The 26,162-nt window shown below is 36.4% G+C and overlaps 1 protein-coding gene across 26 annotated transcripts in view; it reads left to right on the top strand.

The window, feature by feature from the left end:
• Positions 1–26,162, top strand: part of CCDC7 (coiled-coil domain containing 7) — a 290,894-nt gene that overhangs the window by 14,141 nt on the left and 250,591 nt on the right. For 23 of the 26 annotated variants that reach the window (XM_079912715.1, XM_079912716.1, XM_079912713.1 and 20 more), the window contains 5 exons: positions 2,725–2,808; positions 17,552–17,572; positions 17,885–17,917; positions 18,934–18,996; positions 19,452–19,615. In XM_079912715.1, coding sequence (XP_079768841.1) covers positions 2,725–2,808; positions 17,552–17,572; positions 17,885–17,917; positions 18,934–18,996; positions 19,452–19,615 — 365 coding nt within the window. Of the gene's footprint in view, positions 1–2,724; positions 2,809–17,551; positions 17,573–17,884; positions 17,918–18,534; positions 18,597–18,933; positions 18,997–19,451; positions 19,616–26,162 lie in introns of those variants that run through there. The other 3 variants (XM_079912702.1, XM_079912717.1, XM_079912718.1) reach the window with 3 other exon arrangements.

The following is a 26,162-nucleotide window of genomic DNA, read 5'->3' as shown; positions in this document are numbered from 1 at the left end:
AATTTTTAAATTTTTTTGCTCTAGTTCTGTGAAGAATGGCATTGGTAATTTGATAGGAATTGCATTGAAAGCATAGATTGCCTTGGGTAGTATGGTCATTTTAACACTATTGAGTCTTCCAATCCAAGAACACAGTATATCTTTCCATCTGTTTGTGTCACCTTCAGTTTCTTTCATTAGCGTCTTACAGTTTTTGGAGAACAGGTCTTTTGTTTCCTTAGGTAGGTTTATTCCTAGGTACTTTATTTTATTTTATTTTTTGATGTGATGGGGTTGTTTCCTTAATTTCTCTTTCTGATCTTTTGTTGTTAGTGTATACAAATGCGACAGATTTCTGTATATTAATTTTGTATCCTGCAACTTTACTGAAGTCATTGATGAGCTTCAGTAGTTTTCTGGTAGTGTCTTTAGGATTTTCTATGTATACTATCATGTCATCTGAAAACAGTGACAGTTTTACTTCTTCTTTTCTAATTTGGATTCCTTTTCTTTTTCTTCTCTGAGTGCTGTGGCTAGGACTTCCAAAACTATGTTGAGTAAAAGTGGCGAGGGTGGGCATTCTCACAGTTGAGTATAATGTTAGCTGTGGGTTGGTCATATATGGCCTTTATTATGTTGAGGGTATGTTCTCTCTATTCTTACTTTCTAAAGAGTTTTTTTTTTAATCATAAATGGATGTTGAATTTTATCAGAAGTTTTTTCAGCATCTATTGAGATGATCATATGGTTTATATTCTTCAATTTGTTAATGTTGTGTATCACATTGATTGATTTGTGGATATTGAAAAATCCTTGCATCCCTGGGGTAAATCCCACTTGGTCATATTGTATGAACCTTTTAATGTATTGTTGGAGTAGGTTTGCTCGTATTTTGAGGATTTTTGCACCTATGTTCATCAGTGATGTGGGGCTGTAATTTTCTTTTTTTGTGGTATCTTTGTCTGGTTTTGGTATCAGGGTGATGGTAGCCTCATAGAATGAGTTCAGAAGTCTTCCTTCCTCTCCAGTTTTTTGGAATATTTTCGGAAGGATAGGTGTTAACTCTTCTCTAAATGTTTGGTAGAAGTCACCTGTGAAGTCATCTGGTCCTGGACTTCTGTATTTTGGGAGTTTTTAAGTTACTCTTTCAATTTCAGTTCTGATAATTGGTCTGTTCATATTTTCTCTTTGTTCTTGGTTCAAGAATTTGTCCATATCTTCTGGATTGTCCATTTTTTTGGCTTATAGTTGCTTGTAGTAGTTTCATGATCCTTTGTATTTCTGTGGTGTTGGTTGTAACTTTTCCTTTTTCATTTCTGATTTTATTGATTTGGGCCCTCTCCCTTCTTTTCTTGAGTCTGGCTAAAGTTTTATCAATTTTGTTTGTTTTTTCAAAGAATTAGATTTCAGTGGTCTTTTCTATTGATTTTTTTAATCTCTATTTCATTTATTTCAGCTCTGATCTTTATGATTTCTTTTCTTCTTCTAACTTTTGCTTTTGTTTGTTCTTTATTCTAGTTGCTTTAGGCGTGAGGTTAGGTTGTTTGAGATTTTTCTTGTTTACAGAGGTAAGCTTGTATTGCTGTAAACTTCCCTCTGTAGAACTGCTTTTGCTGCATCCCGTAGGTTTTGGATTATCATGCTTTCATTTTCATTTGTCTCTAGGTATATTTTGATTTCCTCTTTGATTTCTTCATTGAGCCACTGGTTGTTTAGCAGCATATTGTTTAGCATCCATGTGTTTGTGTTTTTTGCAGTTTTTTTCTTGTAGTTGATTTTTAGCCTCATAGTGTTGTGGTCAGAAAGGATGCTTGATATTTCAGTTTTCTTATATTTAGCGAGGCTTGCTTTGTGGCCCTGCATGTGATCTATCCTGGATAATGTTCTGTGTGCACTTGAAAAGAACATGTATCTTGATCAAATTGATGTTCATCGTCTATTTGTGGCACCTGAATGTGGGTGGAAGAAAATCCCCAAGTCTGCTAATGGTCTCACTTTATATTTGTGATTAGTAACTCTAGTTAATTCATTTTCCCACTCTCCTGAATGACTATTTTAGTTTCCCCCTCTGTCTCTTATATGACTATAGGTTTTACCATGATGAAAAAATATGAACCTCTGAGTATGTTTAAAATGTAATATTGAGGGATCATATTTGTCCTGGAGAACATTCTGTCAGAATTCTAACTGTATATAAGCATCTGAGGTTTATTTATCTTTGGTCAATTCTCGGATTTACAGATCACTGCTCTACTAAAAGAGATTCAGTCATTGTGACATTTTAATATGTAACTTTTTTTCCTCAAAATTTTCTATTGCTCATTAAGTAAGGGTGAAAGACTATTATCTCTTGGCAAGTATAGTTATAATCAGAAGTCATAATTAGCATTCATTTTTTAACACAAAGCATTATTTAATGTATATTTAAGTGTGTACTTTTTCTGCTACCCCTAAATTTCAGAAGGCTAAGGCTGGAATGCTTGATTTTCTACACCTGTGTAGAGGAGAATGTGAAGAGAGACATAGCTGGGTATATGTCATTACTGAGCCACTCCCCAGAATGTACTTTCTTTCTGGGAAAATTTGCTGGTATAGCATTTGGAACATGGTTTCTCGTTTTATGCATTTCAAGGGACAGAAATTACATACACAAAACTATTTTCAAAAGTAGTTAAATATTCTAAAATATAGATGGATATGCATATGAATTCTGAAATAAAAGTAACTTTCTCTTTTTTTCATAAGGTTGAGAATGATCTGAATTCATTCTTGGTATGTTGTTCACAACTTGCAGCTCAGTTAGAAGCAGCAGCTAAGGAAGAACGTAATGTACGTATTCTGTGTAAACTGCTAAGCATAAAATATTACTTAATATTTTAATTATAAGCTACTAATAATATTAATAATAAAACAAGATAAACTGATAATAATTACTATTCATTATTATTAACAATCATTTTAATAATAAAATATTTAAAGTTATATTGGTTGTTTGATCTTGAATATGATAATCCAGGCAGCAATATTAGTCTAGATATAGTGCCTTAAGTAGTTATAAAGAGCATTGGAGGGCTTCCCTGGTGGCGCAGTGGTTGAGAGTCCACCTGCTAATGCAGGGGACATGGGTTTGTGCCCTGGTCCGGGAAGATCCCACATGCCGCGGAGTGCCTAGGCCTGTGAGCCATGGCCGCTGAGCCTGCGCGTCCGAAGCCTGTGCTCCGCAACGGGAGAGGCCACAACAGTGAGAGGCCCGCGTACCGCAAAAAAAAAAAAAAAAAGCATTGGAAAGCATTATTTATCGTAGGCGTTTATGTCTGTGAATTGTCCTTTATGTACAGCATTGACTGGGTCATTAATATTTTCATATGTAGTATTTATATTTTACTGTGTTTTTTAAATAAGTACATTTATATAACAAAAGTGGTGGCATAAATAATGAAAATTTAAAAATGAAGGCATACAAAAAGAAAATAAAAGTCATCATAATCCTGTTTCTCTGAGATAACTCTTGTCAACATATTTTTGTTTACCTTCTTATTTTTCCATAGTTACACATATTATTCTTTAGAAATTAAATAATACCGTATGTATTATTTGGTAATACATTTTCTTATTTTGTGAGTTTTGAAAAATAACATTCATTGTGTTTTAGCTGATTTTGAAAGTATTATTGTGGAACATTTAAAGAAGTATGAAAAGTACATAGGAAAATAAATTATGTGTAATGTTACTCTGCATAAGCATTAGTAACATTATAAAATATACTTTCTCGTGTTTTGCTATATATATACACACACACACATATATATATTTATATACACATTTTTTCTAATTTTTTAATTGGAAAATGAACATAAAGTATACTATCTTAAGCATTTTTAAGTGTACAATTCAGTGGTGTTAAGTACATTTATATTGTGTAACCATCACTGCCTTCCACTACAGAGCTCTTTTCATCTTGCAAAACTGAAACTGTCTGCATTTAACAATAACTTCCTGTGACCCCCTCTGTTTGGCCCCTAGTAATCACCATTCTACTCTCAGTTACTATGAGGGGTTGTTTTCGTTTGTTTTGATTTCATGCATAAATGGGGTCATGAAATATTTTTCTTTCTGTGTCTGGCTTGTTTCACTTACCATAGTGTCTTACAGATTCATCAATGTTGTCACAAATGGCAGGTTTTCCTTTTTTTTAATGCCTGAATAATATTGCATTTTGTATGTATATCACAATTTCTTTATCCATTCATCCATTGATGGACACTTAGACTTTTTCGATATCTTGGCTATTGTGAATAATGCTGCAAAGACCATGGGAGTGCAGATATCTTTTTGAGATACTGATTTTGTTTCCTTTGGATATATACCTGAAAGTGGGATTGCTGGATCATATGGTACTTATATTTTTAATTTTTTTTTAGAAACCTACATACTGTTTTCCATAGTTGCTATATCAATTTACATACCCACCAACAGTGCATGAGGGTTCCCTCTCTCCACATCCTTATCAGTGCTTATTTTCTCTTAATACACATTTTCACAGGTATGAGGTGATATCTCATATGATTTTAATTTGCATTTCCCCGATGATGAGTGATGTTGAACACCTTTTCATGTACCCGTTGTTCATTTGTATGTCTTATTTGGAAAAATGTCTATTCATTTTTTATTTCTTTGCCCATTTTAAAATCAGGTTATTTGTTATTTTGCTATTGAGTTGCATGAGTTCCTTATATATTCTAGATATTAAGCCTTTTTACAGTTAATATATATGGCTTGCAAATATTTGCTCCCCTTCCATAGATTGCCTTTTCATTTTGTTGATGGTTTCCTTTGATGTGTGGTGACTTTTTAATTTGATGTAGACCCATTTGTTTATTTTTTTCATTCTTTTTCAAAGTTTTATTTTTTCTATGTATTTATTTTGGCTGCACTGGGTCTTAGTTGCGGCATGCAAGCTTCGTGGTTGTGGCATGCAGACATCTTAGTTGTAGCATGTGGACTTCTTAGTTGTGGCATGTGGACTCTTAGTTGTGGCATGCATTTGGGATCTAGTTCCCAAAACAGGGATTGAGCCCAGGCCCTCTGCACTGGAAGCGCAGAGTCTTACCCACTGGACCACCAGGGAAGTCTCCCATTAGTTTATTTTTGCTTTTGTTAAGCTTGGGCTTTAGGTGTCATGTCCAAGAAATCATTGCCAAATCCAATTTCCTGACGCTTCTCCCTTGTGTTTTCTTCCAGCAGTTTAATAGGTTTAGATCTTGTATATAGGTTATGGATCCATTTTGAGTTAATTTTTATACATAGTGTAAGGGAAGGATGAACTTTATTCTTTGCATGTGGATATCTAATTTTTTCAGCATTATTTGTTGACGAGATGGTTCTTTCCCCATTGGTACTCTTGTATAAAATCATTTTGCCATATGTAATAGGGTTTATTTCTGGGTTTTCAATTCTGTTCCATTGGTTTATGTATCTTTTAAATTATTTTTTTATTTTTATTTTTAAAAATTTCGATATTGGGCTTCCCTGGTGGCTCAGTGGTTGAGGGTCCGCCTGCTGATGCAGGGGACGCGGGTTCGTGCCCTGGTCTGGGAAGATCCCACGTGCCGCGGAGCGGCTGGGCCCGTGAACCATGGCCCATGAGCCTGTGCGTCCGGAGCCTGTGCTCCACAGCGGGAGAGGCCCCAACAGTGAGAGGCCCGTGTACCACAAAAAAAAAAAACAACAACAAAAAATTTAGATATCATTCACATATAACACTGTATTAGTTTTAGGTATATATATGTATCTATATGACAGTGCAGCACTGTCTTAATTACTTTTGCTGTAGTGTATCTTGAAATCAGGAAGGTTGAGGACTATGACTTTGTTTTGATTTTTTAAGATTGTTTTGGCAATTTGGGGGCCCTTGATATTCCATATGAATGTTAGTATTTTTTCTATTTCTGCAGAAAATGCCATTGGGATTTTGATAGGGATTGCACTGACTATTATGTACATTTTAACAGTAGTAAGTCTTCCAATCCATGACCATGGGGTGTCTTTCCATCTATTTGTATCTTGTTTAATTTCTTTTAGCAATGTTTTATAGTTCCCTCTGTTAAAATCTTTCATCTCCGTGGTTTATTTTATTCCTAAATATTTTTATGTTTTTTGATGCTATGGTAAATTGGATTATTTTCTTAATTTTCTTTTTGGATTGGTCATTGTTAACATATACGAATGCAACTGACTTTTTTTTCCAACATCTTTATTGGAGTATAATTGCTTTACAATGTTTTAGTTTCTGCTGTATAACAAAGTGAATCAGCTCTATGTATACATATATCCCCATATCCCCTCCCTCTTGCATCTCCCTCCCACCCTCTCTATCCCACCGCTCTAGGTGGTCACAAAGCACCGAGCTGATCTCCCTGTGCAATGCGGCTGCTTCCCACTAGCTATCTATTTTACATTTGGTAGTGTATGTATGTCAGTGCTACTCTCTCACTTCGTCCCAGCTTACCCTTCCCCGTCCCCGTGTTTTGAAGTCCATTCTATACCTCTGCATCTTTATTCCTGTCCTGCCCCTAAGTTCATCAGAACCATTTTTGTTTTTTTAGACTCCATATATATGTGTTAGCATACAGTATTTGTTTTTCTCTCTCTGACTTATTTCACTTTGTATGAGAGACTCTAGGTTCATCCACCTCACTACAAATAACTCAATTTCATTTCTTTTTATGGCTAAGTAATATTCCATTGTATATATGTGCCACATCTTCTTTATCCATTCATCTGTTGATGGACACTTAGGTTGCTTCCATGTCCTGGCTCTATTGTAAATAGTGCTGCAATGAACATTGTGGTGCATGATTCTCTCTCTTTTTTTTTTTTTTTTGCGGTACGTGGGCCTCTCACTGTTGTGGCCTCTCCCGTTGCGGAGCACAGGCTCCGGATGCGCAGGCTTAGCGGCCATGGCTCATGGGCCCAGCCGCTCCACGGCATGTGGGATCTTCCCAGACCGGGGCATGAACCCGTGTCCGCTGCATCGGCAGGTGGACTCTCAACCACCAGGGAAGCCCCATGACTCTTTTTGAATTATAGTTTCCTCAGGGTATAGGCCCAGTAGTGGGATTGCTGGGTCATATGGTCTATTTTTAGTTTTTTAAGGAACCTCCATACTGTTCTCTGTAGTGGCTGTATCAATTTACATTCCCACTAACAGTGCAAGAGGGTTCCCTTTTCTCCACAGCCTCTCCAGCATTTATTGTTTGTAGATTTTTTTGATGATGGCCATTATGACTGTTGTGAAGTGATACCTCATTGTAGTTTTGATTTGCGTTTCTCTAATGATTAGTGATGTTGAGCATCCTTTCATGTGTTTGTTGGCAATCTGTATATCTTCTTTGGAGAAATGTGTATTTAGATCTTCTATCCTTTTTGTATTGGGTTGCTTTTTTTAGATATTGAACTGCATGAGCTGTTTGTATATTTTGGAGATTAATCCTTTGTCAGTTCCTTCATTTGCAAATATTTTCTTCCACACTGAGGGTTTTCTTTTCACCTTGTTGATGGTTTCCTTTGCTGTGCAAAAGCTTTGTAAGTTTCATTAGGTCCCATTTGTTTATTTTTGTTTTTATTTCCATTTCTCTAGGAGGTGGGTCAAAAAGGATCTTGCTGTGATGTATGTCAAAGACTGTTCTTCCTATGTTTTCCTCTAAGAGTTTTATAGTGTCTGGCCTTACATTTAGGTCTTTAGTCCATTTGGAGTTTATTTTAATGTATGGTGTTAGGGAGTGTTCTAATTTCATTCTTTTACATGTAGCTGTCCTGTTTTCCCAGCACCACTTATTGAAGGGGCTGTCTTTCTCCATTGTATATTCTTGCTTCCTTTATCAAAATTAAGGTGACCATAAGTGCGTGGGTTTACCTCTGGGTTTTCTATCCTGTTCCATTGATCTATAATTCTGTTTTTATGCCAGTACCATACTGTCTTGATTACTGTAGCTTTGTAGTATAGTCTGAAGTCTGGAAGCCTGATTCCTCCATCTCCGTTTTTCTTTCTCAAGATTGCTTTGGCTATCCGGGGTCTTTTGTGTTTCCATACAAATTGTGAAATTTTTTATTCTTGTTCTGTGAAAAATGCCATTGGCAGTTTGATTGGGATTGCTCTGAATATGTAGATCGCTTTTGGTAGTAGAGTCATTTTCACAATGTTTATTCTTCCATTCCAAGAACATGGTATATCTCTCCATCTGTTTGTACCATCTTTAATTTCTTTCATCAGTGTCTTATAGTTTTCTGCGTACAGGTCTTTTGTCTCCTTAGGTAGGTTTATTCCTAGGCATTTTATTCTTTTTGTTGCAGTGGTAAGTGGGACTGTTTCCTTAATTTCTATTTCAGATTTTTCATCATTAGTGTATAGGAATGCCAGAGATTTCTGTGCATTAATTTTGTATCCTGCTACTTTACCAAATTCATTGATTAGCTTTAGTAGTTTTCTGGTAGCATCTTTAGGATTCTATGTATAGTATGTCATCCACAAACAGTGAAAGCTTTACTTCTTCTTTTCCAGTTTGGATTCCTTTTATTTCTTTTTCTTCTCTGATGGCTGTGGCTAAAACTTCCAAAACTGTATTGAATAAGAGTGGTGAGAGTGGGCAACCTTGTCTTGTTCCTGATTTTAGAGGAAATGGTTTCAGATTTTCACCATTGAGAATGACGTTGGCTGTGGGTTTGTCATATATGGCCTTTATTATGTTGAGTTAAGTTCCCTCTATGCCTAGTTTCTGGAGAGTTTTTATAAATAGATGTTGAATTTTGTCAAAAGCTTTTTCTGCATCTACTGAGATTATCATATGGTTTTTATCCTTCAATTTGTTAATATGGTGTATCACATTGATTGATTTGCATATATTGAAGAATCCTTGCATTTCTTTATCAAGTGGATAAACCCCATTTGATCATGGTGTATGATCCTTTTAATGTGCTGTTGGATTCCGTTTGCTAATATTTTGTTGAGGATTTCTGCATCCATGTTCATCAGTGATATTGGCCTGTAGTTTTCTTTTTTTGTAACATCTTTTTCTGGTTTTGGTATCAGGGTGATGATGGTCTCATAGAATGAGTTTGGGAGTGTTACTCCCTCGGCTATATTTTGGAAGCGTTTAAGAAGGATAGGTGTTACCTCTTCTCTAAATGTTTGATAGTATTTGCCTGTGAATCCATCGGTCCTTGGCTTTTGCTTGTTGGAAGATGTTAAATCACAGTTTTCAATTTCAGTGATTGGTCTGTTTATATTTTCTATTTCTTCCTGGTTCAGTCTCAGAAGGTTGTACTTTTCTAAGAATTTGTCCATTTCTTCCAGGTTGTCCATTTTATTGGCATTGAGTTGCTTGCAGTAATCTCTCATGGTCCTTTGTATTTCTGCAGTGTCAGTCATTATTTCTCCTTTTTCATTTCTAATTGTGTTGATTTGAGACTTTTCCCTTTTTTTCTTGATGAGTCTGGCTAGTGGTTTATCAATTTTGTTTATCTTCTCAAAGAACCAGCTTTTAGTTTTATTGATCTTTGCTGTTCTTTCCTTTATTTCTTTTTCATTTACTTCTGATCTGATCTTTATGATTTCTTTCATTCTGCTAACGTTGGAGTTTTTTTGGTCTTCTTTCTCTAATTGCTTTAGGTGGTTTATTTGAGATTTTTTCTTGTTTCTTGAGGTAGGATTGTATTGCTATAAACTTTCCTCTTAGAACTGCTTTTGCTATATACCATAGTGTTTGGGTCATCGTGTTTTCATTGTCATTTGTAGGTATTTTTTTATTTCCTCTTTAACTTATTCAGTTATCTCTTGGTTATTTAGTAGTGTATTGTTTAGCCTCCATGTGTTTGTGTTTTTTACAGTGTTTTTCCTGTAATTGATATCTAGTCTCATAACGTTGTGGTCAGAACAGATACTTGATACGATTTCAGTTTTCTTAAATTTACCAAGGCTTGATTTGTGACCCAACATATGATCTATCCTGGAGAATGTTCCATGAGCACTTGAGAAGAATGTGTATTCCATTGTTTTTGGATGGAATGTCCTATAAATATCAATTAACTCTATCTTGTTTAATGTATCATTTAAAGCTTGTGTTTCCTTATTTATTTTCATTTTGGATGATCTGTCCATTGGTGAAAGTGGGGAGTTAAAGTCCCCTACTATGATTGTGTTAGTGTCGATTCCCCATTTATGGCTGTTAGTATTTGCCTTATGTATTGAGGTGCTCCTGTGTGCATAAATATTTATAACTGTTATTTTTGGATTGATCCCTTGATCATTATTTTGTGTCCTTCTTTGACTCTTGTAATAGTCTTTATTTTAAAGTCTATTTTGTCTGATATGAGAATTGCTACTCCAGCTTTCTTTTGATTTCCTTTTGCGTGGAATATCTTTTTCCATCCCCTCATTTTCAGTCTGTATGTGTCTAGGTCTGAAGTGGGTCTCTTGTAGACAGCATATATATGGGTCTTGTTTTTGTATCCATTCAGCGAGCCTGTGTCTTTTGCTTGGAGCATTTAAACCATTCACGTTTAAGGTAGTTATTGATATGTATGTTCCTCTTACCATTTTCTTAATTGTTTTGGGTTTGTTTATGTAGGTCCTTTTCTTCTCTTGTGTTTCCCACTTAGAGAAGTTCCTTTAGCATTTGTTGTAGAGCTGGTTTGGTGGTGCTGAATTCTCTTAGCTTTTGCTTGTCTGTATAGCCTTTGATTTCTCCATCGAATCTGAATGAAATCCTTGATGGGTAGAGTAATCTTGGTTGTAGGTTCTTCCTTTTCATCACTTTAAATATGTCATGCCACTCCCTTCTGGCTTGTAGAGTTTCTGCTGAGAAATCAGCTCTTACTCTATGGGAGTTCCCTTGTTTGTTATTTGCTGTTTTTCCCTTGCTGCTTTCAATAATTTTTCTTTGTCTTTAATTTTTTGCAATTTGATTACTATACGTCTTGGCGTGTTTCTCCTTGGGTTTATCCTGTATGGTCCTCTCTGCTTTTTCTGGATTTGGGTGGCTGTTTCCCTTCCCATGTTAGGGAAGTTTTTGACTATAATCTCTTCAGGTATTTTCTCGGGTCCTTTCTCTCTCTCTTCTCCTTCTGGGACCCCTTTAATGTGAATATTGTTGTGTTTAATGTTGTCCCAGATGTCCCTTAGGCTGTCTTCATTTCTTTTCGTTCTTTTTTCTGTTCCGCAGCAGTGAATTCCACCATTCTATCTACCAGGTCAGTTATCCGTTCTTCTGCCTCAGTTATTCTGCTGTTGATTCCTTCTAGTGTATTTTTCATTTCAGTTATTGTATTGTTCATCTCTGTTTGTTCTTTAATTCTTCTAGGTAAATATTTTTTGCATCTTCTCGATCTTTGCTTCCATTCTTTTTCCGAGTTCCTGGGTCATCTTCAGTATCATTTTTCTGAATTCGTTTTCTGGAAAGTTGCCTATCTCCACTTCATTTAGTTGTCTTTTCTGGAGTTTTGTCTTGTTTCTTCATCTGGTACATAGCCCTCTGTCTTTTAATCTTGTCTGTCTTTCTGTGAATGTGGTTTTTGTTCCACAGGCTGCAGAATTATTGTTCTTGCTTCTGATGTCTGCCCGCTGGTGAATGAGGCTATCTAAGAGGCTTGTGTAAGTTTCCTGATGGGAGGGACTGGTGGTGGGTAGAGCTGGCTGTTGCTCTGGTGGGAAGAGCTCAGTAAAACTTTAATCTGCTTGTCTGCTGATGGGTGGGGCTGTGTTCCTTCCCTGTTGGTTGTTTGGCCTGAGGTGACCCAACAGGGGAGCCTACCCAGGCTCTTTGGTGCGGCTAATGGTAGACTCTGGGAGGGCTCACGCCAAGCAGTACTTCCCAGAACTTCTGCTGCCAGTGTCATTGTCCTCACGGTGAGACACAGCCACGCTCCGCCTCTGCAGGCGACCCTCCAACACTAGCCAGGTAGGTCTGGTTCAGTCTCCTGTGGCGTCACTGCTCCTTCCCCTGGGTCCCGATGCGCACACTACTTTGTGTGTGCTGTCCAAGAGTAGAGTCTCTGTTTCCCCGAGTCCTGTCGAAGTCTTGTAATCAAATCCCACTAGCCTTCAAAGTGTAATTCTCTAGGAACACCTGCTCCCATTGCCAGACGCCCAGGTTGGGAAGTTTGATGTGGGGCTTGGAACCTTCACTCCAGTGGGTGGACTTCTGTGGTATAAGTGTTCTCCAGTCTGTGAGTCACCCACCCAGCAGTTAGGGGATTTGATTTTACTGTGATTGCGCCCCTCCTACCGTCTCATTGTGGCTTCACCTTTGTCTCTGGATGTGGGGTATTTTTTTTGGTGAGTTCCAGTGTCTTCCTGTCGATGATTGTTCTGCAGTTAGTTGTGATTCCCAGAGATCTCACAAGCGGGAGTGATAGCCCGTCCTTCTACTCCGCCATCTTGAACGCAGCCTCTCCTTTAGCTTTTGAGCATGTTTAAGACGGTAGATTTAAAGTTTTTGTCTACTAAATCCAATATGTGAGTTTCCTCAGGGACAATGTTTGTTTATTTTTCCAAGGAATTAGTCGTACTTTCTTGTTCTTGTGAATGCTTCATAAGTTTTGTTGAAAACTAGACATTTTTAATTTTATAACTCTGGACATCAGATTTTCCTCTCCTCAAATTTTATTCTTATTTCTTGCTGTATTGATTGTTTAGTGATTTTCCTAAACTATTATTTTATAAAATAGATTTTATTTTATGAGTAGTTTTATGTTCTCAGCAAAGCTGTGCAGATAGTACGGAGAATTCCCATATACCCCTTTTTCCCACTTGCACAACCTCCCCTACTATCAACATTGTGCACCAGAGTGATATCTTTTTTATGAATTATGAACCTATATTGACAGCATTATCACCCAAAGTCCATAGTTTACATAAGGTTTCCTCTTGGTGGTGTACATTCTGTGGGTTTTAACTAATGTATGATGACATGCATCACAATGATGCTATCATACAGAATAGTTTCACTGCCCTAAAAATCCTCTCTGCTCCACTTATGCATCCCTCCCTGCCCCCTAAAAATCCTGGAAGCTTCTGATTTTTATGTTTCCATATTTTTCCTTTTTTACCATGTTGTATAGTTGGAATTATACAGTTTGGAGTGTTTTTGGATTGGCTTATTTCACTTAGTAGTAAGGATTTAAGATTCCTATATGTCTTTTCATGGATTGATAGCTCGTTTGTTTTTAGTGCAGAATAATCCATTGTCTTGTGCCACAGGTTGTTTATCTATTTACCTACTGAAAGGCAGCATGCTTCCTTCCAGGTTTCAGCAGTTACAAATAAAGATGCTATAAACATCTGTGTGCAGGTTTTTTTATGTGTATAAGTTTTCAATTCATTTGGGTAAACACCAAGTAGTAAGTGTATGTTTAATTACTAAAAAAAATCCCTCAAAACTTGGCCCCATCCCCAGAATTTTTAACTCTCAAGCTTGTCCATGCTGAGCCTGCAGCGATTCACCATTTACACTTTAGGTTTTTGTACCCCAGTACTGTGGAGGTTTGTGCTCACAGATTTCTGCTCCAGTAATTTGTGATCTTCTGTATTGCCTGTCTCTCCAATTTTGGAGGCCATAGTTTTTGCTCTGTGACTTTAGTTCTGTGATAGATTTAAGAAGATTTGTTGATTTTTAATTTGTTCAGCTTTTTACTTGTTGTTAGGACAATGTGGTGGATCTAGGCTTCTTACGTGCCAAATTGGAAAATAGAAATCTAAACTGTTTTTCAAGTTTGTAGTTTTTGTTGTGTTTCATCTCTCAGGTTTCTGTTCCTATAGATGTGGTCAACTAGTGGGTTTGACAGAGATTTCCTTAAGTGCCTGGAGCCACAAAAACATAAAGAAAAGGAGAAAAAAAAATTCTCCTGGCATTTGAAGACTGGCTCTGTTTTGAGGCACTTCTTTAAAACTTAGCCAGGCTGTTTACAGAACTGCCTTAGCCTTAATTTTCTACTTGTGTGGAGCTAAAGACCAGGCAGAGGTGAAAGTTTAGTGTCTACTACGATATTTTCTGAGCATGAGTCCTGCTCTGGGCAAGTGTGTAGCTTACTAGATTCCCCCTAATATATGGGAATTTCAAAATCCTTATTTTTCCAAAGTAACTCTCTCCCGTTTTTACTTCTAGGCTTTGACATGTATATTGTTTGCCTCAGCTATAATCATTTTCTCCAGGGAGCAGTGGCTTGTTTAACTACCTTTCAGTTTTTTTGAGGAATACTGTCCACTTCGCTGGTTTTCTGCCCTGAGAGAGTTCTGAGATGAAACAAAGGTAAAAGCTACAAGTCCTTCAAGGAACCTCTAGACAGGACAAAACAGAAAAACACAATTCCTCTTTTTTCCTCCAGAACTGTAATATATACCCACACCAGGAATGGAGGCTGCTGTCTTTAAGACTGCCAGTGCTCTGGGGAAGTGGGTGGGGCAAGGCTAAGTTTAAATGCCGCAAAGGTCTCCTAGCATGTTTAACCTGCATTTTTCTTGATCCATCACTATTTGGCTCCTGTAAAGCCTTCAGTGTTTCCCAGAGTTTTCACAAAGTTGATTGTAACAGTTTTTGCTCACTTTTTCTTCAGTGTTTTCTGTGGAGGATAGGCCCTTGGAACTCCCTACAGCCATTTTTGCTGTCATCACTCCCTAATTCCCCAAATAGGTTTATCTTTCTGGTGGAAATTTGCAACTGACTGTGAATTTTATATAGAAGTTAAATGGACCAAGAATAACCAAGTGAGTTCTGAAGACAAAGAACAGGTGAGAGGACTTGCCCTAGCAGATATCAAGACTTGTTAGAAAGCTATATGAATTATGGTGTGTGCTTTTGGTGCAAGGTTAGATAGACCAATGGAATTGAATAAAGGCTCAGAAATAGACCCTTTTATATATGGAAAATTTTATTAATGATAGAGAAGTAGTAGCATAATAAATGGCCCTGGAACAGTGGTTATTTATAAGATAAAAAAAGTTTATTCTTTATAGTATATACAAAAATCATTTTCTGATGGACTAAAGACCTAATAAAAAATCAAAAGCAATAACATATTTAGAAACAGATATAGGAGGCTGTCATTATGACCTGGAGCAAGGAACAATTACAGAAGAATATATAAGTCATAAAGGGAAAGATTGCTAAATTCAACTATATTAAAACCTCTATTGTGTAAAAAATTCATAAAGAGAAGTGCAGAAGTTTCAAATAGCGAAAATACTTAGATCACATATATCAGACAGAGGAAATCCAGAGTATATAGATAACATTTACCTGTCAATAAGTATAAGGTAAATCAATACAAGATGCTCAAAGGAGATAAAAAAGGTGTTTGCAAAGGAGGAAATACAAATAGCCCATAAAAATATCAAGATGTATTCTACCCTTTTAGTAATTTTTAGTATCCAGGGAATGTGATTATGGATGTTACCATCATAAAAAAGTAAAATGTTGACTTTTAAACAAGGTTTTATAAAATTCTTCCATTGAGTGCATATTTCCTTCCAGTACTGCCCAACATTGTTCTACCTTTTCCCACACAGTACTCTTCAAAAATATTCTTATACTTACTTCATATTTCTCCCATTTATCTGTACTTCAGTTTGCCTTCTGCCCCCAGTGTCTACTGAACTAGCCATCTGAAGATAGTAATGACTCCCATAGTGTTAAATCAAGTGTGCATCTTTCTTGACACCTCAGCAGATTTGACATTGTTGACCATTTTGTTCTTGAAGTGCCTTTCCCTTGGCTTCTGTGACACCCTGTGTCTATCTGGTATGTCAGTTTCATATTACTATTACTTTCCTTTTTTTTTAAACATTATGCTATCTATCTTCTCTTTAGGAAGCTTTTTATAACAGCTACATTAAATGCCAGCCCCATTAACAACAATTTTGTAGAGTAGGGTATTTCCTTGTTACTTTGCTTATAGTTTTTTCTTGTGTTCATTTTCTGAGATTAACTTATTGTTTTGCTAGGTTAGAATGTGTGGTAAAATAGTTTCTAAATCTCTGAATTCTTGCAAATAGTTTCATTTTGGCTTCACATTTAAATGATAATATCTTTAAAATTAGAATGGAGGTTTAATATTTCCCCCAAGAACTTTATAGATGTTGCTCCGTAGTATCATAGAAGTTTTTTTTCTGCTTAGTGTTGTGTCTAATGTTGGTTTTCCTCACTTCTGGGCAATTTTCATATTCCACTTATTTTTATCAATAATGTCCTACATTCAGCAGTACCAGTAATAATTGATGGTGTGTTATTGATGGTTCAGTAGTTAAGAAAGCCACTGTTCTCTAGGCTTTAAGTGGTTTAAGTAATTGTAGAACCCTGACTGCAATGAGTGGATGAATTGATACATACAAGGGATTCCCATTACGTTCCCAGACAGTAAAGGAGATTTTGAGAACCTTGGAATCTCTCCAGATAGTGGAAAGAATGACTTTATTGCAAGGTAGTATGCCTTATTGGACATTACTTTCTAAATCCTTATACAGCTGAAAATATTTTCCTTCAGATGTGGACATTAATTTGCTGTGGTATGTTTTCTTGAGGGTCTCAGCCCTTTTTGCTTAGACCTATGCTTTCTTATTACTTAGTGCAGTGATTCTTAAACTTTAGCATGCAAAGGAATCAACTGGAGGGATAGATAGTTTAAATACAAATTACTGGTCCTACTTACTAGAGCTTTGGAGTCAGTAGGCTGGGGTGGGGCCTAGTAATCTGCATTACTAACAAATATGGTTGTTTAGGTGATGCTGATGCTTTTGGTTGTGGTGTCACAGTTTTTGAACTGTTGATCTAGAGTTAGTGTCAAAGAAGAGAAATTTAGACTAGCCTGATTTTTTTCAGTTAAGCAACTTTTCTTCTGCCTGAATGCATGTAATAAAATTTTTCTTTAATAATGTAATTCAAAACTTTTATTCGGTTGTAATAGAGTGGGTTTGGTTGTTTTTTGTGGCAAATGTAATCAGGTTAGCATTACATTTAGTAAATGGTAAATATTGGTAGTTCGGACCGTGTGATAGGTTTTGTATATTCATATTCTCTCATAATCTCCCAAACCAGTTCTTTGCATTTTCCATTTAAAAAATCAAGTAGTAGTGTAATATTTTATATCTTGATTCTTAGACCTTTTAGCATAGCAAAGTTATATTGAAGAAATAATATTCATAAGATAATGCTTTTCATTATTGTACTCTCAGCTCTATGAAAAAAATAATGCTCTTCTGAGAAGAACTTAAATTTTATTTCTTACCTATATTAAGAAAATATATGAAATCATATATGTGAATTAGTTTGGGTTTTTTTAATGTAGATCTGTAACAATGGAAGATTCTTTTTCTTTTCTAGAACTAAGTTGTCTATGCAAGATGTACTAAAAACTCTGTAAATATAAAAATATTGTGATTGGATTATAGATTTATAGTTATATTTTAGAAACTTGTGTATTTTGGTGATTGAAAATTTCAAGAGACTTGAATTAAATATTTTATTATATCATACATTGTGAGGAACTTTATTTTTAAATGTTTTCATTAAAACTTTATTTTCAGATTTTGGAATCTCTTTTTAAGGTATGTTCAATATATTGCCTACTAAAATTTAATACAGAAATACATATAAGTGAAAAAGCGTTTTCTAAGTTTTGAGGAAGTAAAAATAACTCCCAAACTTGCTGCTATATATATTTAAAAATTTTACGTTTCAGTTACATGTTGCCTTAGCCCCATTCTGAACCCTAAGATAAAATGATGTTTGGTGTAGGACTAATATTTGATACACACACACACACACACACACACACACACACACACACACTCATTTATTTCACTGCAGAAATTGATTTGTCAATATTGTTTCCTTTCTGTTCCTTCTTTTATTTAAAGTGGTTTCAGCGACAGGTCAATCAGATGGAAGAGGTAAGTGTAGCATTTCTTGTTAATTAAGTTAATATTTTGTCTCATTTGAAAACCAGTTTGAGGTATAAGTTAAAAATTTTTAATAACCATTGGTTATAATCTTTTGATTTAGGTAAAGAAGGAATAAATGGGTAGACTAAAATGTTTCTTAGTGATTTATATACAATACTCCTGCATGTATGTGGTCTACTCTGAATTTGACCCATTCTTTCTCCTAAAATGGAAAAATGGAAAATTAATTATTATTCTTTCCATAATTTACACAAAATAGTAAATAAGTGGCAAGACAAAACTTATCAACTTAAATATTTCTCCTGTATTTAAAAAGTCATGCATAATATGATATATGCTTATTCATAAAATTATATATTTGTTTTCTTTAAATTTAATGTTATTTTAATGAGTTTTTTATACTTTTATTTTCACGTGCTTTGCCACCAGTTTGAGAAATACTGGTCTCTATCCTTATTTTGGAAAAGATTTTATGTATGCTGTTAATACAGCAGAATGATTTCCAGGATAGCCTTAGGGAATTAGAGAATTATTCTAGTTCTACCTTGGCTATGTTTGTGGTTTAGTCCTTAAAGTTCTGGGAAAAGCTGCCTGTGGGGAATGTGCCATGCCAGGGACCTTGCCAGGAAACCATCCATAGGGGTGGTGCTGTTGAAATTTGCTGGAGGTGAGTACTACTAGTTACACTGTGTACTGCCCTAGGATTAAGCAGAGAGATGACAGAACTTGGAAGAAAAGCTTCTTCCTCCTCTAGTGTCTAGGGCCCTCTGCTGACAAAAGTTAACATCATGCTGCCTGTCAAGACAGAAATGTTCCACTACTATAAACAGGACAGTGAAGAATGGATTTTAGATGAGAGGCAATAAATTGATAATTGTAGCTGATTGCTATGTCACTTTTTAGGTTCAGTTTATGATTGATGTCCTCTTATTAGGGATCTTGCCCTTGTCCATAGAGTATTCACACAACTTCAGCTTCCCTTCCACCTGTTCTGCATCCCACAGTCTCAGACTTCCAGTACATTATCCAGTACTTACTTCCTGCTGTTATATCTTAATCCCATTCAGGTAACCATTACTAAAGTGAAGTCTCTGTTTTAAATTCCCAATGTTAGAATTTCTATTTGCTATGTCCTAAGACTATGGCTTGACTACTTTTCTTTTTTCAGCTCTTCCTCCCATCATAAGGATTAGAGTTCTCTTTTAAATATTTTGAATTGCCTTTAACTGATCCTGTTATAATTGTTATTTAACTTGCTTAAAATTCTTATATATTAAAATAATAAACAGAAGATTGAATTTGAGCTCTGACATGTAAAAGCCAACACTTAGCTATAATTCTGTTGCTAGGCAATTGCTCATATAATTTCACTAATATTGTGAAATATTAGTATGTGATTATAGCTATAGATAGATAAGAATAATACAATATTTATATATGATAAATGAAATGATGAAATTTCTTTGAGGTATGGGAGAAAAATGAGTATTTCCTAAGTAACTGGCTAATTTTATTATTTTAGATAAGTAGAGGTCAAACTTTTTCAGCAGAGTTTCCAGCACCTGATAAAACAGTCAGTTTAAGCATTGCACAAATAGTAAAGCAGATGCACAAACTTGAAGAACTGAAAAATCGCCTTAAAGAAAGGTCTAAATTCACCTTCAAAGACATGTCATCTAAACCCAAGTAAGTAAAATGTAAGAGTTAAAAGAATTAAACAGTAAGAGTGGGTATATAATTAGTAATGAATGGAAGATAATGGTTCAGATTTTATACTATACATAGAGCTTCTAAATCAAATCAGAAGATCTAGCCAGCTCGTTCCTGTTTGAAATTTTTAATAGTTTGAAATGGGACTAGGCACGTGTGGCTATGAAAATTAAAGTTCAGTTAAATTTAATTAAAAAACCAATTCTTTAGTCACACTAGCCACATTTCAAGTGCCTAGTAGCCACATGTGCCTGTTGTTTGAAAGTTCTATTGGACACTGCTAGCTTTGAAATATCTGGCTTATAAACTCTTCTCTCAGTTTGATTAGGTAGCTTCCTTAATATATTTAAGGTGTAGTGAAATAGTTCATTGTTCAAGAACACCATCTTTAAAAATTGCACAGGGACAGGGATATGTTCCAAAGATTAAATTTGTACTTTTTAGTTGAGAAAATCCTTTTTTTGGTAGGTGGGAGGAAGATTCAGATGAATGATTACAAGAATACTTCCATTATCTGTTGACACTCATGTTTGATATTTGAGGTTTATCTGTCTTGAAATTAAATAGATGAATAAATCATCATCATAGAATATCTTCAGTGATATTTTACACCTCCATAGTTATTTTTTCTTGTGGTGAGAACACTTCAGATCTACTCTTTCAGCAAATTTCAGGTATACAGTACAATGGTATTATGAACAGTAAACACCATGCTAATGTTCTAAACATTAGATCTTTAGAACTTATTCATCTTATAACTGTAAGTTTGTACTTTTTGACCAACATCACCGCATTTCCCCAATCCCCCTCAGCCCCTGGCAACCACCATTTCTGCTTTCTGGTTCTAAGAATATATGTATATATTTCATTTTGTTTATCCATTCATCTATTGATGGTTACTTTCATATCCTGGTTATTGTAAATAATGCTGCAATGAACATATCAACATTGGGGAGAATATATATTTTTGAATTAGTTTTTTTGTTTTCTCTGGAAAAATACCCAGAAGTGGAATTACTAGATCATATGGCAGTACTATTTTTAATTTTTTGAGGAACCTCCATATTGTTTTCCATAGTGGCCACATTAGTTTGCATTTCTATCAACAGTGCATGAAGGTTCCCTTTTCTGCACATCCTTGCCCACAATTATTTTTTTGGTCTTTTGGATGATAACCATTCTGACAGTTGGGAGGTGACTTCTCACTGTGGTTTTTGATTTGCATTTCCCTGATGATTAGCAGTGTTGAGCCTCTTTTCATGTGCCTGTTGGACATCTGCATGTCTTCTTTGAAAGAGTATTTATTCAGGTCCTCTGCCCATTTTTAATTGAATTGTTTTTTTGCTATTGTATGAGTTCTTTGTATATTTTGAATTTTAGCCTCTTACTAGATATATCATTTGTGAATGTCTTATCCCATTCATTAGGTTGCCTTTTTGTTTTGTTTTGCAAAGCTTTTTTTTTTTTTTAGTTTGATATAATTTAACACGTTTATTTTTGCTTTTGTTGCCTTTGTCTGGGGACAGAGATCCAAAAAAATATTACTAAGACCACTGTCAAAGAGTTTACTGCCTGTGTTTCTTCTAGCATGTTTATGGTTTCAGGGTTTATATTTAAGTCTTTAATCCATTTTGAGTTTATTTTTGTATATGGTGTAAGAAAGAGGTCTAGTTTCATTCTTTTTCATGTAGCTGTCCAGTTTTTCCAACACCATTTATTGAAAAGACTGTCTCTTCCCCATTGTATATTCTTGCATCCTTTGTTGTAGAAAATTGACCATATAAGCATGGGTTCATTTCTGGACTTTCTATTCTGTTCCATTGATCCATGTGTCTTTTTTTGTGCCAGTACCATACTGTTTTGATTACTATAGCTTTGTAGCATAGTTTGAAATCACTGAGCGTGATACTGCTAGCTTTCTCAAGATTGCTTTGGTTCTTTGGGTTTTTTGTGTTTCCATAAAAACTTTAGAATTATTTGTTCTGTGAAAAATGCCATTGGTACCTTGATAGGAACTGCAGTGAATCCATAGATTGCTTTAGATCATTATGGGCACATTAGCAACATTAATTCTTCCAATCTATGAGAATAGTATATCTTTCCATTTATTTGTGTCATCTTAAATTTCTTTCATCACTTTCTTAGTTTTCATAGTACAGGTCTTTCACCTCCTTAGTTAAATTTGTTCCTAGGTATTTCATTAGTTTTGATGCAATTGCAAACGGGATTGTTTTCTTAAGTTCTCTTTCTGATAGAGCTTTATTAGTGCATAGAAATGCAACAGATATCTGTATATTAATTTTGTATTTTGCAACTTTACTGAATTATTAGTCCTAATAGTTTCTTAGTGGAGTCTTTAGAGTTTTCTATGTATAGTATCATATCATCTGCAGTCAGTGACAGTTTTAAGTCTTCCTTTGCAGTTTGGATTCCTTTTATTTCTGATTGCTGTCTGATTCCTGTGGCTAGAATGTCCAATATTATGTTGAATAAAAGAGGCTAGATTAAGCATCCTTGTCTTGTGCCTGATCTCAAACTATTCCAAACTTGAAAAGGTCCTGACAGGAAATAAATGGAAGACTCTTTAGGTCTTCTTAAAAAAAAAATGGGTTTTATTCTGATTATCATTGGGGAAGGTTTTGAGCAGAGCGTAACATGATCTGACATATGTTTCAAAAGGACCATTCTGACTGCTGTGTTGAAAATTGACTATACAGGGTCAGGAGTAGAAATGGGGAGTCTAGTTGGGAGACTTTTGCAGTAATCCATGGAAGAGATGATGGTGGTTCAGATCAGGGTAGTGGTTGTGGTGGAGTTGGTGAGCTTTGAGATTCTGGACATACTTTTTTTTTTTTTTTTGCGGTACGCTGGCCTCTCACTGTTGCGGCCTCTCCCGTTGCGGAGCACAGGCTCCAGACGCACAGGCTCAGTGGCCATGGCCCATGGGCCCAGCCGCTCCGCAGCATGCGGGATCCTCCCGGACCGGGGCACGAACCCGTGTCCCCTGCATCGGCAAGCGGACTCTCAACCACTGCGCCACCAGGGAAGCCCCGAGATTCTGGACATACTTTGAAGGTGGAGTCAGTAAACTCTCCTGATGGATTGGATATTGTGTGTGAGAGGAAAAATAGCCAAGAATGAGTTCAAGACTTTTGACTTGAGCAGCCAGAAGGATGGAATTGATACTACTTTCACTGGGGTAGGCTGTAGGTGAAGCAAGTTTTGAGGAGGCAGATCAGGGGTTCTGGTTTGAAGATACTGGAAATTCTGAGTTGCCAGAAATGTTGTTAGGCATATTTGAGGGAGCCATTACATATATGTTTTGGTGTTCGGGAGAGAGGTGTGAGTTGAAAATAGGAATTGGGATGCCGTTTACATATGGATGGAACTTAAGGGTAGATATATAGTGAAGGGAGTGAGTGTAAATTGAGAAGAGAGGACCAGGGACTGATCCCTGGGGCCCTTCCAACATTAAGAAGTCTGGGACAAAAGGAGGGGCTAGCAAAGGGGAATGAGGAGTGACCTAGTGAGGCAGAAAGAAAACCAGTAAATGTGCTGTCCTGTAAGATAAATGAAGAAGGAAGACTATGCAAAGGGACTGTCAATGATGTCAGATGCTGTGGGTCAGTCAAGAAGATTAGGACTAAGAACTGACCAGTGGATTTAGAAAGGATGTCATTTGTTGACCTTGAGAAGAGCAGTTGTTATGAGAAATCTCTGGACAGAGGGCAGTTGGGGACAGTAGCCATAGACAATGCTTTGGAGTGGTTTTGCTGCAAAAGGGGGAAAAGAATAGCATAGTAGCTGGAGGGAAGTGGGGACAAAATAAGGCTCTTATAAATTAGGAAAAATAACAGAATGTTTGTATGCTAATAGGAATGACCCATTAGACAGGAAAAGATTTATGATATAAAGAGTCAAAGAGGAATTGCTGGGGCAGTATCCTTGAATATGTGAGTGGAGATGAAATAGGGGCTTGAATAATTATGTATGAAACCAGGTAGGAAGGCAAAGTATCAGGGTACAGATGCTGATATAGGGTAGATGTGGTGTAGAAGCCTGTGGAAGTTCTTTTGGTTGGTTTAGTCGTCTAAGGGAAGTAGAAAGAAAGGTTATCAGGTGAGAGTGAGGATAGGATAGGAGTTTTGAGAAGAGAGATGAGGATTTGTAATAGTCACTAAATGGAAGAGTGAATGGACAGGGACATATCTTTTGATTACCTGGTGATATTGAAGGCCTACTTGAAATCATGCATTTGGAGTAAGATGTCTCTTTAATACTGTTGTCTCTGTTCAACCAATTTAGTTACCCAGTTATTTCTAATATCCTGTCTGTTGTAATGAATCATTCATAAAATCACCCTTAGCCAGCCATATAGAGTGCAAGAAACTATTTTACTATGGTATCAGATATTTTAGGAAAATGTATAATTTTATTTTACTTAGTTTAACAGGAATCTTTAGTATAGCTTTATTTCCTTGGTTTGCTGTAATTTTTATCCATTGCTTTGCTGCCAGCCCTTCTTAGTCTATTCCCTTCTTTATTTGACAGTTCTACTCTGCTTTTATTTCCGGTCCTTTTTTTTTCTTTTTTTTTTTTTTTTTTGCGGTACGCGGGCCTCTCACTGTTGTGGTCTCTCCCGTTGCGGAGCACAGCCTTCGGACGCGCAGGCTCAGCGGCCATGGCTCACGGGCCCAGCCGCTCCGCGGCATGTGGGATCTTCCCGGACCGGGGCACAAACCCGTGTCCCCTGCATCGGCAGGCAGACTCTCAACCACTGCACCACCAGGAAAGCCCTCCAGTCCTTTTTAAAGTTTCCTTTTTAACGTTTTTTTGATACTAGAAAAAAAATGGTGTGCATGTGTGTGTGTATGTAATTTATATTCTTCAGGCATATACTGTCTTGTTCTTGGTGGTAATACTAAAAATATGAAGAACCAGGATAATATGGGCACCAACTTATTAGAATAAATATTAGCAGTGAAGCAGGGTTCTGTATACCATTTGTTGTGCTGAAGATTACTCCTTTAGGTGCTGGATCCTGGGAAGGTCAAGGGGTGAGGGCAGTTGGCAGACACTTGATTGGCTATTTACCCATTTACCATGGGGCAGAGCTATTTACCGATTGGATCAGGAGAATTTCAGTGTTACTGTCATACCAGTATATGAATATCTGTATGAGTATCAGACCTTTTCTCCCTTAGCAAGAAGTCAGCCTGAACAGAATTCATATTTTGAGATGTCTCACTTAGTAGATCTGAGTTATAATCTTTATAAACTTCATAATCTGCCCAGTTCTTTCCAGTTCATTCCGCTAAACTTCTTCGGTACTTTCTACCCCTTTCATTGTTGTATCTTAAAAACTATTTTTTAAACATGCTTTTGTTTACATTATTGGCAAGCAGTCAGGCAGCCCCAAAGTGGCAGCACAGTGGCAGCTATGAGATTGGCTTGTCATACTTCCAAATATTAGGCTGGTACGGAGACAGTGGGCACAAATGGTGTTGAATTACTTATACAGACAGCAAGAACAAGGTCAGCATGGTGTCAGCTCCCTGTGTTCCTAGTTCCACAGGACGACACAGAGCAGCAGGGACCAGATGACAGGCCACACAAGCGATTTGTTGCTCTGCCATGAAGGAGCAAAATGTAAACTACATCCATGCAGCTTTATAGTTTTTTTTAAATTATTTTTTATTGGAGTAGAGTTGATTTACAATGTTGTGTTAGTTTCTGCTGTATGCAGCTTTATAGTCTTAACAGAGGGCTTCAACTGGGCTGTAAAGAAGAGAGGGGTAGAAAGCTCTGTGCTCAACTGAAATTAGGGAGACAGATGAGAAGTGAGCTTGTGTTAGTCTTCCACAAGACAGGAATGGAAAACTGCCTCATGGAGACTCTTCACCAGGCTTATCTTCTCTTTCTGCAGCAGAAATTTCAGGGCATTCTACTATGATTTGGGTCTGACTGCTGTCAAGCCTTTGTGGATCTGTGTAATGTTGATAGAGTGCCATGGTAGAGCTCTTCCCTTATAGCATTGATTCTCAAATGGGGGATACTTTGTGCCCCAGAGGACACTTGTATGTAGACATTTTGGTTGTCACAACTAGGAGTGGGAGAATGCTACTGGCACTAGGTAGAGGTCAGAGATGCTGCATTGTAAAATGCACAGGACAGTCTCCCACAACAAAGAATTATCCAGTCTAAAATGTTGGTAGTGCCGGGGTTGAGAAACCCGTCCTACAGTGATCTCTTCCTTTGTTACTTCTTTCTTGTCCCCTATTGTTTGGCATCAAATAATATACCTAATAATTTTATTATGAATTAATAATTAGTTACCAATTTAACTTAATAAGCTATTAATTTAATCATTCACGTGTAAGTTTTCCTGTCAAGACTGTCACTTCCTCAAGATCAGAACCAGTCATGCACATCTACATATTTCCTATCACATGTAATAAACAGTAAATAAATGTGAGTAATTTTTATGAATACCTGAATTAAATCAACTCCAAGACATTTGTTC

Source organism: Stenella coeruleoalba (assembly GCF_951394435.1).
Source record: "Stenella coeruleoalba genome assembly, chromosome: 2".
NCBI lineage: Eukaryota > Metazoa > Chordata > Mammalia > Artiodactyla > Delphinidae > Stenella > Stenella coeruleoalba.
The sequence above is the reverse complement of the archived record's forward strand: the minus strand, read 5'-3'. Positions and strand labels throughout refer to the sequence as shown.